We start from the raw sequence: 13,717 nt of genomic DNA on the forward strand, positions 1-13,717 counted from the left end.
GAAGATTAGGAGGGATGAGCACTTTGACCAGATGATTCGGGATAGGTGGGATGAAAGGTTGGCTGTTATGGCAGTAGATGTTGTGAGGAAGGATGGCTATAGTGACAATGCCGGCTCTGGTGCTTCAAAAGGGAGATGTGTCTCTGGGATCAGTAGTGACCATAATAGAGGACAAAGTGTTGTGGTTGATGGGGTAGAAGGTTGTGGTGATACATGTAGTTCCCCAGAACAAAGAACTACTGATTTGCCTATACCAATTGACTGGACAACTCTAACAATAATAGGGCAGGATGATGATGATGGGTTTGCACAAGCAGTTGTTGATGAGGACAAGATTTATGAGGCAATGATATTTGAGGAGGTAGAGCCTACTCCAGAGAAAGGAACACAAGAAGTGCCCATCCCAGCCATATCAGCAGAGATGTAGGCTGATATGGAGGAAGCAGCTGTTAATATTGATGATACAGTTCATGAAGAACCAATGCATGAATGGGATAGGGATAATCCAGAAATGAGTGTTGGCACACTGTATCCCAGAATGAATGAGTTTAGGCTAGCTGTTAGACAACATGCTATAATTCATGAGTTTGAGTATGATACTGAGCATTCAGACAAAGACAGGTTCAGGGCAAAATGTTCTGCTGTTGGGTGCCCATGGATTATTAGAGCTAGAACCCAACATGATGGAAGTGTCAGGGTATATGTTTTTGAGTTGAATAAAATATTTATGTTCAATGTTATTGTTCCCTTGTTCATTTGATTTTATTTCTGAAATTTTTTGTTTGAATATGCAGATACAAATCAATCAGGGGGATCATAATTGTGCATCTACCCAAAGGGTTGTAAGCAAGATGGCCAATATAGGTTGGGTGGTAGAGAGAGCTATTCCACTTCTCAAGAGGAACCCACAGATGGGGCCAAAACAGGTCCAAGAGGAGCTGAATTACAAGTACAAGGTGGACATACCATATCAGACTATGTACAATGGCACCAAGAGAGCAGCTGATAAGCTTTTTGGTAAGTGGGATGATTCATTTGATTGGTTGTATAGGTTTAACGCTGAGATAGAATTGAGATCTCCTGGGAGTGTTGTAGAGATAGATACTGTAACTGACCCTAATGATGGAATCATTAGGTTTAGCAGATTTTTCTGTGCATTCAAAGCTAGTATAGATGGCTTTGTGAATGGCTGCAGGCCTTACCTCAGTATAGATTCCACAACACTCAATGAGATGTGGAATGGCCACACGCCTGCAGCTTTAGCATTCGATGGGCACAATTGGATGTTTCCTATGGCATTTGGATTGTTTGAATCAGAAAATAAGGAAAACTGGGTGTGGTTCATGGAACAACTTAGGAAAGCCATTGGCCCCATGGATAAGATAGCCATCTACACAGATGCATGTAAAGGGTTGGAGGCATCTGTCAAAGTAGTGTTTCCAAATGCTGAAATGAGAGAATGCTTTAGGCACTTGATGGAAAACATGAAAAAACACTACAGTGGTGATGTATATGCCAAAAACATGTGGCCTGCAGCTAGAGCCTATTCAGCTCACAGATTCAATTATTTCTTTGATAAAATCTTGGAAGCTAGTCCAGATGTCCAGAAATGGCTAACAGTACACCATCCATTTCTTTGGGCTAGAAGTAAATTCTCAGATGACATCAAGTGTGACTATATCAACAACAATTTAGCTGAATGTTGGAATTCTTGGATCAAAGAGCACAAAGATCTACCTGTGCATTGCATGGCAGATGCAATAAGAGAGAAAATAATGATCCTATTTGCCAAAAGGAGGAAGATCTCCAGAGCTTTGTCACCTGGTATACTTCCTGGGATCATCCATCAACTAAATGTAGCATCTAGGGGACTAGGACACCTAAAGGTTTCCAAGGGTCACCCAGATCAGGCTGAGGTTACAGAAATCTACAAGGATGAAGAAGTTAGGAGACATGTGGTGTACCTATCTCAGAAAGTATGCACATGTAGGCAATGACAGATTACTGGTCAACCATGTCCACATGCCTTGGCTGTGATAACTACCACTAGGCAACCAGACATGGGGAAATTTGTTGACCACTATTACTCAGTGCAAAAGTTTCAAGCTGCATATGATGGCATAATTCCCTACATCACTGATAGGTCCCAATGGCCTGAGGTGGACAAAGGCTTCAAACTGTACCCTCCATGCCAGAAAAAGAGAGCATGTGGAAGACTGAGGAAAAATAGAATCAAGCCAGCAAGTGAGACAGGTGGTAAGGCAACTAGACAAGTGAGGTGTCCTAACTGCATAGAGCTTGGTCATAGGGCTGGCAGCTGGAAATGTCCACTCACTGGCACCAAGAAAAAGGTAATTTCTTAACTTTTTTTTCCACATTTTGACCTTGTCATAGCATATCAAGCTGATGCAGTCACTAATGCAGGAAGAGAACAAAAAAGAGCAAGCCCAAGGCTGGGAGGAAAAAAGCCAAGAAAGGTACTACTAGTCATGAAACAACTCCAAGGACCCAAGCACAAGTTGCAAGGGAGGCAGCAGAAAATGCAAGGAAAGAAGCAATGGAAACTGAGCTCAAGGCAGCAGCAGCAAGACAAGCAGCAGAAGCAGCAGCCAAGGAGGAAGCAGTGGCTGCAAGACTTGCATTTGCAACAACACAACCTCCTGATGAGGTCATAGAACCGATGGCCATAGAAGTTGTAGTCTCAGAACCTAGTATTCAGACAAGAGCTAGGAGGTACTTTTTCTTTTGTAATGCAACAACACTTTTTGTAATGCATGAATCATGAACATATCTTTGTTTTGCACAGGTCCTTGTTTCCTGGAGATACCCTGGAGGTTGAAGTGCAAGCACCTAGGAAGATGACTGCAAAGAAGAAGAAGTTGTCAACTAAGGTGAAGAAGACACCTCAGAAGAATGCAGGAACAAAGAAGAAATGACCATCCTCACTCTTGTTCTTTTGCAAAAACAGTGTAATGGCCAAAACTATATATTGCATGGCCTTTTTATGTAATGTTGGGCACAAAACAATTTCTATAATGCCCCAGGTTTCACATGTTCTGTGTAATGATCTGCAAACAATTTGCTAGCTGGTGGTCTGTATGACATTCTGAAAATAGTATGTATGCCAAGACTTTGCTATCTAATGTTATGGATGTTAGGGAAACACTATGTATGCCAACAACTTGCCAGAACATGTTTCATTGCAAATGGTTCATACATCTGGTTCATTTCAGTACTCAAGCCATTACAACTGATCTCACAACCATTGCTAACACAACAATACCAAAAACAACAAAGACACAGTTCATTTTCCAGGCCAGATTCTCCAACTTCTTCTCTAGCCTACTGCGGTCCTCATCCTCCACGATGCCATACGCTCCTTCCACTTCATCGATCTGCTCATACTTGATCATGACAATCTTCTTGTCAATCAACTCGTCCAGGTACTCCTTCTGAAATCGGTAGTAGCCACATAACTTCGGATTCTACAAACAAGTTCAAATCCAAACTGTGTTACTCCAAATCAAATCGCCAAACAAAGTAATGGAAGGATGCAGAAACTGACCCCATTCCTTGGACACTTGAAGAAGGTGCGCCCGTTGTTGGGTGTATCCTTCTTTGCGCGAAGCTCGATCAAACGGGTCACATGGCACTCGGGGCATTCGATCAAAGGAAGCCTAGATTCTTTGCCGGTTGGATACGCCACAACATGCGCGCGCATGGAGCTCCCGCCTCGTTCCTGCCTCCTCACCAACACGCTCGAAGCCTCCGACATGTGCGACATGGCCACCTTGGCGCAAGGACGGCGGGGAGGGAGAAGAGCAGCTGCAGGCTGCGGCTGCGGCGGGCAGGAGCTGGGGGAAGAAGAAAGCAGTGCAGGAGAGGGGGGGGGAGGGTCGAATGGGTAGGGTTAGCGGCGGCGAGACCCGGGCCCGGCAGTCAGTAACGGCAGGGGCACGGCGTCGGGGTCTTGCTGACTCAGAGCCCGCGTGGCATGCTGGCGTGGCTGCCACATCCCCAAATGTGGTATATTTGTAAGTTAAACTTCTCACTTATGCTATATATGTAGGTGCCAAAACAAGGATGCCAATCAGGTAGGCGACATTCGTAATAATGGTAAAAATGTAAAAACCCGTATAATCACAGTGGCGAATCCTTTCTCACAGTATTTCTGATGCAAGCAATATGCAGCATAATAGTAGCACAGAGATGCAAGTTTTACCAAAAATTCAGATAACAGAACTTTAACCAACAGTGGAGTTGCAGGATAATTGAAAGATGGGTGAAAATTAAGTTTTTTTAGGGAACACGCAGGAGACCTACGTATTTTAATAATAAGAAGATGAAAAAACAGGGTAAAGAAACCCCTTACAAGAGCCACGCCCACACACACACACTTATTTACAAAAGGAAATTTCTCCTCGGACAGGGGACAACCTTGCTAAAGACACGACCTGAAATTAGCCAGCTTCTAGCAACGGTCTAGTCAGCAGCAAGATGAAAGTGAAGTTGATTTGACATTAATTGGCGTAAAATATTAAAGATATATGCAATTCTATTGGAACACTGGGTTTTCAAGAAAAACACAGGATTGCAGTTGCATGAAACTTGCAATCCTACAAGAATTGAAACTACATGAAAGTTTCTAAAGTAGGCTTTGGATGCAACATAGGAAAACACACAGGAATACGAAGAGAGAGATAGACACAAAGGAAAAAAGCATCCATGTGGTCCGCCATGTTAGTTTTCCTCCAAAATTCCTATGGATTCATGCATCCCATAGGAATCCTATGGAATTTGATAGGATACAGTCATTTGTTACAAAGGGTCACATAGGAAAATTTCCTATAGGATTTAAATCAGTCAAAGTTCCTGTGGTTTTCCTTTGTTTCAAAGGGGGGCTAAAATAGAAAAGGAATAGTAGGCAGGTGCTATGCGCGCCATCAACTGTCGCTGCTTTAACCATTGGTACCACACATGGCTGTGATTATAATGGAGCTCTACTAATGATTCCAGAACTGGAAAAATACCCATGTTATAATTGAAGGATAACTCCATAAGTCAAATGAGTGCACAATGCTTACTCAAGGAGAACATGAATAACTTTATTGATTCAAAATATCCATTATAACAGATGGTTCATGCCAACTCAGGGACCTATTCAAGAGAATCAGAACAACATCATGCTGATTTTGGCAAGAGACTGATATATCTGCTGATTCATTTACTTGATGAAAATAAAATGCACCTAAAAGTATAAAGCTTAAAGTTTGACATAAAGCAATGCCAGGTTCAGTTCGACCGCCACCACAGCCGACTGCAAACTAGTAGCGCCAGCCGTTGGAACCAGCACATAGCCTCGCTGTCCCCTCCTGCTCTTACTTTCTTCTCCATCCGTCCATCTCTTCTCTCCCTCCGTCTCCTCCCTGATTTAGCTATGCGTAAGGAATGTGCAGGACCTCAACCCACATCATCTCTTAGGCAGCACCAGACAAAGCATACCTGCAACAAAAATAACTATTTCCAACATTGCTGCACCATATAAGGTATACCAAGGAAGCTGGAAGTTTGTATTCTATACGAAAAAAATTAAAAAACAGCCAATTAGATGATAAAGTAACTAAAACTGTAAAGTTTTTTTAGAAAACATCTATAGCCCTATAAAAAAGACCCTGATATAAGATGAAAATTAGATGATAAAGTGACACCAGGATTGAAAGGACCGGTAGCGCGCTCTAGCCTAAGAGGGGGAGGTGGTGAATTATGCAACTCAAAACTTAGACCTATGGCTCCAACTAGTTTGCACAAAATTAAACTAAAACAAGCTATCTAGATGTGCAACTGTGGTTGTTCTAGAGTGAAACCCCTATCCCAAAAGAGTTTAGCAACCTATAGCCTTTCCTACAAAGAAATTACTCTATGAAAGTAAAGACATACAAATTGCTAGTATGAAATGCGTAAGCTTAAAGAGCGGGATAGGAGATAGCAAACTCTTGACGCGGGTGTTTATCCTGTGGTTTGGTTAGCCACACAGGCACACCTACATCCATGTTGTTATTGCACTCACTAAGAGTATTGTTACTCGGCCACCAAGTCTCTTCCGTGAACACAATCACGGTCACCTTGGCCCCGGGTTCCACTAAGGAGCTTCTCCACAAAGGATGGGGGTCTCCACGTCCCCCGCACAAAGATGTCGTCGCCGCTCCACACCAAGTCGGAGGGTCGATGACGTTGCCGGCGAGCCTTCAAAGCTCCAAGGTGCCGGCGCACCGAAATCTTCTTTTGGTTCAGTTAAGAACCACAGCACAAAGGCTCTAGGCCTTGCAAACTCACTCACTAAGAGCTATCCTTTACACAACACTCTCAAAGTGTGTTAAGGGCTAAGGATATGATCACTATGCTCTTGTATGGCTTGGAGGTGTTCTTGAGTATGTGTGGGAAGTCTAGCAACTCCAGCAAGCTTCAAATGGCCGGGGTGAGGCGTATATATAGGCCACCAAGTCTTGTAGCCATTGCTCCAACGGTCAGCAGAAAATCTGCGTATCATCGGATGAACCGATGCCTCTAGCTGGGGTAGCGTCGGTTCATCCGGTCACTCATAACCCGAAGTAGCCGTTGAACTCCTGGCAGCTGACGTCACTACACCGATGGTATGCACCGATGCTTCACTGGTTCAACCGGTGCTGAAGACTTGGCTCTTGCGCGACTTGCATAGTCTCTGGAACACAGTACGTCCAATGCACCGATGCCTCTCTCGACACCATCGGTTTATCCGGTGCTTCACTTGATGTCCAGAGCCGCAAAGACTTGTGCCAATTGCCAGGCCGTCAGATCATCCGACAACCATCGGATGCACCGATGCCTATAGTATCGGTTCTTCTGGTGCTACTGAAGTATCTCTGTCTTGATTTCTTTGATTTGGATTTCTTTACGGTCTCTTCGATTCTTGTCATCATTTGAACCTAAAAGCCTGAGAATGGTCATCTTAACAATCATATTAGTCCCATTGATTGCGTTGTCATTCGATCACCAAAATCACTCGAAATGACATAAATGGTGCCATGTTCGTTACAAGGATTGTAACCCGTAACACTACCACACTGCATAAAATCCCCCTCCAATTAGTTTTCTAAAGGTGGTAAAACAAGGATAAGGTACTCATGGCAAGGCAAACTGACACCATAAGCATGTTAACTGATCAGTAGATATGTATACACCAGACGAGAAAAAGTAGGTGCATAAATGGGCCAGTACCAGCCTAATAGCCAACTAAAACCAAGTCCAAGCCTAGCAACCCATGCTACTCCACATAAAAACAGAGCACTAGCCATCTCTGTAAGATACAGGGCACCATTTCCTTTTTTTTATAGAAAAAGATATAGGGCACCCCAACTGAAGTGCATCTAGGAGCCTTCGCCGTCACTAACTCAACTCTCCTTTCCACATGTACCAGCATCTCAATCTTCCAAATCAACGCCACCACAGGTGATTTCAAAGTTGCTCTGGCCGTCAGCAAGTGCCAGCTAGGATCACAGAGGCAGCTGTTGCATGGCCTTCTGTCCAATTGAGCTCTTGCTCTCTTCTCCATCCCTTCTCTCTCCCCTCCCTCTCCTCCTTGATTTGGCTACGGATCAGGGACACACAGGATCTCAGCCGCTTCATCTTCTACGCAGTGCCATAAAAACCATACCTGCAACTAATAGAACTATTTCCAAAAAAAAATATGCAATATTTTGAATAAAGGTTGTACTAACCTGTCACAGAAGGAAAGCACTTTGTTGTTGTTGCACACTTACATCCATGTTGTTGTTGCACTCACTAAGAGTATTGCTACTCGGCCACCAAGTCTCTTCCGTGAACACAATCACGGTCACCTTGGCCCCGGGTCCCACTAAGGAGCTTCTCCACAAAGGATGGGGGTCTCCACGTCCCCCGCACAAAGATGTCATCGCCGCTCCACACCAAGTCGGAGGGTCGATGACGTTGCCGGCGAGCCTTCAAAGCTCCAAGGTGCCGGCGCACCGAAATCTTCTTTTGGTTCAGTTAAGAACCACAGCACAAAGGCTCTAGGCCTTGCAAACTCACTCACTAAGAGCTATCCTTTACACAACACTCTCAAAGTGTGTTAAGGGCTAAGGATATGATCACTATGCTCTTGTATGGCTTGGAGGTGTTCTTGAGTATGTGTGGGAAGTCTAGCAACTCCAGCAAGCTTCAAATGGCCGGGGTGAGGCGTATATATAGGCCACCAAGTCTTGTAGCCATTGCTCCAACGGTCAGCAGAAAATCTGCGTATCATCGGATGAACCGATGCCTCTAGCTGGGGTAGGGTCGGTTCATCCAGTCACTCATAACCCGAAGTAGCCGTTGAACTCCTGGCAGCTGACGTCACTACACCGATGGTATGCACCGATGCTTCACTGGTTCAACCGGTGCTGAAGACTTGGCTCTTGCGCGACTTGCATAGTCTCTGGAACACAGTACGTCCAATGCACCGATGCCTCTCTTGACACCATCGGTTTATCCGGTGCTTCACTTGATGTCCAGAGCCGCAAAGACTTGTGCCAATTGCCAGGCCGTCAGATCATCCGACAACCATCGGATGCACCGATGCCTATAGCATCGGTTCTTCTGGTGCTACTGAAGTATCTCTTTCTTGATTTCTTTGATTTGGATTTCTTCACGGTCTCTTCGATTCTTGTCATCATTTGAACCTAAAAGCCTGAGAATGGTCATCTTAACAATCATATTAGTCCCATTGATTGCGTTGTCATTCGATCACCAAAATCACTCGAAATGACATAAATGGTGCCATGTTCGTTACAAGGATTGTAACCCGTAACACTACCACACTGCATAAAATCCCCCTCCAATTAGTTTTCTAAAGGTGGTAAAACAAGGATAAGGTACTCATGGCAAGGCAAACTGACACCATAAGCATGTTAACTGATCAGTAGATATGTATACACCAGACGAGAAAAAGTAGGTGCATAAATGGGCCAGTACCAGCCTAATAGCCAACTAAAACCAAGTCCAAGCCTAGCAACCCATGCTACTCCACATAAAAACAGAGCACTAGCCATCTCTGTAAGATACAGGGCACCATTTCCTTTTTTTTATAGAAAAAGATATAGGGCACCCCAACTGAAGTGCATCTAGGAGCCTTCGCCGTCACTAACTCAACTCTCCTTTCCACATGTACCAGCATCTCAATCTTCCAAATCAACGCCACCACAGGTGATTTCAAAGTTGCTCTGGCCGTCAGCAAGTGCCAGCTAGGATCACAGAGGCAGCTGTTGCATGGCCTTCTGTCCAATTGAGCTCTTGCTCTCTTCTCCATCCCCCTCCATCCCTTCTCTCTCCCCTCCCTCTCCTTCTTGATTTGGCTACGGATCATGGACACACAGGATCTCAGCCGCTTCATCTTCTAGGCAGTGCCATAAAAACCATTCCTGCAACTAATAGAACTATTTCCAAAAAAAAATATGCAATATTTTGAATAAAGGTTGTACTAAGCTGTCACAGAAGGAATGCACTTAAAAGGATATGCAATATTTTGAATAAAGCTCCTTAGCAAAGGCCGCTACCCCAAGAGGACCGGGCTATACACTATTGATGCATCCCCTCTTGCCCTTTCGGTAAGACTGTCACATGTTCGAGTTTCTAATTAATCAGCCAAGACCAGAGTCATATAGTATTGTGGTTGTACTGTTTTCTTGGGTGGTTCTCATGTTCCAATTAAACAAAGTATTCTTGTAAATAAGCATAGACAGAAAGATGGTTAGGGTCACTCTTTTTCCAATGAAAAGCTACTCTTACTGCTCTTCAGCTCTTGCTCATACTAAGCTTCTTGATTCTTCAAGCTTCAAACAACGATCCTTCTACTCGAAGCAATCATCGGACAACATACAAAACAAACAACAAGTACAACTAAGAACAATACACCAAAACAAAAGAAAGGCTTAAAAGAGCATACAGAAGGATAGGGCTCGTTGCTACGGTCACGAGAACGCAAGAAACACTGAAAACGGAGCTACGGTTGAAAAGAAACGGCTATCGGAAGATTTGTGTTATAAAGAAACAAAAGAACTATAAGCTTAATTCATTTTAGTTACAAACCACAAGTGAAAGACATTTAAAAGAAACACATTATATTTGCATTTATAAAATCAAAGTAAAATTTAGTCAAATTTTATTTAATTGCCTATGTAGAAATTACACTAGTTAAATAATTAATTTGAAAGAACATGTGAGAGCATCTAAACAAATAACTTTATGATTAGTGTTGAGCTTAACAGATTATAGCTAAAACACATTTATGTTGATATGAATCATATTAATCATTATTTATGAAAAACTGTGTAACATCTAATTAGCTTTTAATTAGAAAGCTAGATGAAAAGATATTAATCAAATTAAATTTATATTTAATTTAAAACAAGAACTACGGAAAAACGACACTACTGAACGATAGCTTAGACTTTTAGAAGACTAACGCAACGAGAACGGGTTGAAACGGATCTAGAACGCAGAAACTATGGACTAAACGGTGATTGAGGGGCCTAGTCACGATTAAACGTAGACGGGAAATGCTAGCAGAAAAGACTTGCAAGACATAGTAAACTGTGCTCACAGAAGATAACAAGGTGGTAACGCTATTGCACACGTTGCAAGGATCACGTGAGCGCAAGAATCGATGAAAACGGAGTTAAAACGGAAAAGTTATAGCTAAAATAAGGTTCTAAGGACTTGTTTGCGATAGATTTAAACTTCTAGGGGCTAGCTCTAAAGAAACCAGGACTAAAATGAGATTAAACCTAAACTACAGGGGCTATCTTGCAAAACTAGAGCTCCTGGACTGCGGGTTGGATTTTGTAAAAGGTCAGGGGCTTAAACAGAAGAAAAAGGACTCTTTTGCAATTACTTTTGAACAAGGGTGGACCGCGGGTTGATATCCAGAAAAGATAGGGCCTCTTTTGAAAAACTTCCTCGGTTGACCGGTACCTGGCTTGTTTAACTCGGGTAAGATCTAAACTGCACCGTTGGATCTAGATCTGACGGTGAGGAGTAGGTCGGGGCGGCTCGGGAGTCGGCTCGCGGCTCAGCTGGCGGGCTGGCTCGGCTGCAGAGAGAGACATGGCTTGGCGAGCGGAGCGGCGGCTCGGCTCGATGCTAGGCAGAGCTGGCGATGACACGCGATGGCGGGGTCGCCGGACTTGGCCAAACTCGGTTGTCCGGGGCTCGCTTCGAGCGAGGTTTGGCCTGGGAGAGAGGGCACAGGATGGGGAACACATCCAGGGGCTCGGTTTCGATCTATGGCGAGCAAGAGGAAGCACTCCACGGCGGCGCACAAATAGCTTGCTTCGGCGAGCTATCCCGAGCGGAACAGAGGAAGAAAAGGGAGTAACAGTGGGCTGGGGCGGTTCTCACCCTCCAGTGGAGCTTCAGCGGCGGTTGAACTCGTCGGGGAGGAAGCGGAGCAGCAGTTCGGCGGCGGCACCGAGCTCAAGTGGAGCTCCAATGGCGGCGGTTAGGGTTTGAGGTAGGGGCGGCGGCACGAGTAGAAAGGAAGTCGAGGGAGCAGCGCAATGCTTATATAGGGGAGGGGACCGGGTGTCCTTGGCGTGCACGCCAAGGCGCACAGGGAGGCGCGGCTCGGCCGGACTCCTCGAGCTCTAGTCCGGCTCGAGCGGGAGATGGGAGACACACCCGATGGGCGGGGCCCGCACGGCAGCGGCAGAGAGGAGGTGGTGCCTAAACGGCCCGGGAGAAGGGAGGAGCCGGGCCGGCTGGTTGGGCCGCGCAGGGGGAAAAGAATTGAAGGGAAAGGGAGCTGGGCTGCGGAAAAAAAAGAAAAGAGAGAGGGAAAGGGAGAAATGGGCCGGGCTGAAAAGAGTAGAGAGAGTGAAAAGGTTTTATTTTTTTATTTTTAAAGGATCCAAACCAATCAATTCAAATTCAAATTTTGGGAATTCAAATTTAAATTGAACAACAAGCAATAAAACAATGCAAAAGCAACATGAATGCAACACAAGAAGAACAACCTCATTTGGTTTTAGAAAAACATCAAATTATTTTATTTTCTTATACTAAATTTCCTGTAAAGAGAAATAAATGTTGGGAATTTTTTTAAAAAATTATGATAAAATTGTTGTGGGGAAATGCAGTGGGGAAAATCGAAAAAGTTGGAAAGTAAATATGAGATACGTACCGATTTACCTTCGGCAAGGGCTCGTCGTTTTGAATCTGACGAGCGGGACCTTTCTCCTGCTGTGTTTACCACTGCTCGGTTCATCCTGGAGAATTGGACGAGGACGAGCTTGCGACCTTACGCCACACCTTCTTTGCACGTCTTATTTTTGATCGTGTGGTCATAGGTCTTGATAGTGGGGATTCTGGTGCATCCCAAATTCCTTGCCCTTCGTCATCCTGTCGGTTCAGGATGCGCTGCTCTTCCCTTTGTTTGAACTTGAAGAACATGTTCTCCTTTCAAACGCGGAAGCGGATTTCTCCTCTTCCTACGTCAATCCTTGCTCTGGTGGCCCTCAGGAATGGTCGCCCAAGGATGAGCTTGATCTCGAGGTCGCCTTCTATATTCATGACCACAAAGTCTGCAAGGACGAAGGAGTCTCGCATGCGGACCAGGACATTCTTGGCTATCCCCTCGAGATACCGGATTGTAGAGTCCGCGAGATGCACACACATATATGTTGGGTTGAGAGCAGGGTATAAGAGTTTCTCGTATATCACCATGGGCATAATGTTGACACTGGCCCCCGGGTCGCAGAGTGCATGCTCATAGTATTAATCGAAGATTGATCAGCTGATCATGGGGACCCCTGGATCTTCTTGAATTGCTGCTACCAGGCCATCCCAGGTATCATTCTTTGGGGGATTGTACCTGCTTGCATGGTTAGTTTGCGAAGTCTGCCGGGGAAGGTTGCCCCACCCGGTAGTCCCCATATTTGTAGTTTCAACGGGAGATTCGGGTTGCCCCGGGATCTTCCCATTCTCAGAGATAGGAGCAGCAGCAGCGATTTGAGCCAGTTGAGTTTCTATCATTTTGTTGAAACTTAATTGATTTTTATGAGCAGAAGAAAGAGTTTCAACTTTAGCATGTATAATTTCTAAAATTTTATCATTGGCAGCAAGCTTTCTGTTTAGTGATTCGTTGGTTTTAGCTTGGCCAAAGACTAAGTCTCTCAAGGAGGGTTGGTTCGAATTGAAATTCGAATTGAAATTGGAGTTAAAATTGTTACCTCCTCCTTGGAATGGTGGGCGTGCTTGACCCCACCCCTGGCATCCTTGTGGACGGAACCCGGTGTTGTTGTTGTTAATGTAAGCTGCATCTTCACGGGTCTCGGGGCAGTCATTCCCCGAGTGTCCACCTTCACGACAAATCTCGCACGTAAAGTATGAGTTCATGGCATGTACGGGGACAAGCATCTGTTGCCTGTTCCCTTCATCGAGCTTCTTCATTAGGAGGTCCAGCTTGGCGGCGAGCATGTCCGTTTCCTTGATGGTTTGCATTTCGCCTTTGGTTCTGGGCTGGGAATGCTCCTCATTCCAGCCCTGGTGGGAGACCATCTTCTCGATTAAGGCCGTAGCCATGGCACTTGTCGAGTCGAGATAGGCTCCTCCAGCAGCAGCATCAAGGTGGGCTCTGGATGTAGTCGTTTGCCCATTGTAGAAGCTTTGGAGCACAAGCCACTCATCC

At 44.9% G+C, this 13,717-nt stretch overlaps 1 protein-coding gene across 1 annotated transcript; it reads left to right on the forward strand.

The window, feature by feature from the left end:
• Positions 1-433: 433 nt before the first annotated feature.
• On the forward strand, positions 434-1,997 carry LOC120689033. Its single transcript, XM_039971380.1, has 2 exons — positions 434-697; positions 795-1,997. The coding sequence occupies exons 1-2, from the start codon at positions 434-436 to the stop codon at positions 1,995-1,997; spliced, it is 1,467 nt and encodes a 488-aa protein (XP_039827314.1).
• Positions 1,998-13,717: the final 11,720 nt, after the last annotated feature.

This window comes from Panicum virgatum, chromosome 9N (genome assembly GCF_016808335.1).
Source record: "Panicum virgatum strain AP13 chromosome 9N, P.virgatum_v5, whole genome shotgun sequence".
NCBI lineage: Eukaryota > Viridiplantae > Streptophyta > Magnoliopsida > Poales > Poaceae > Panicum > Panicum virgatum.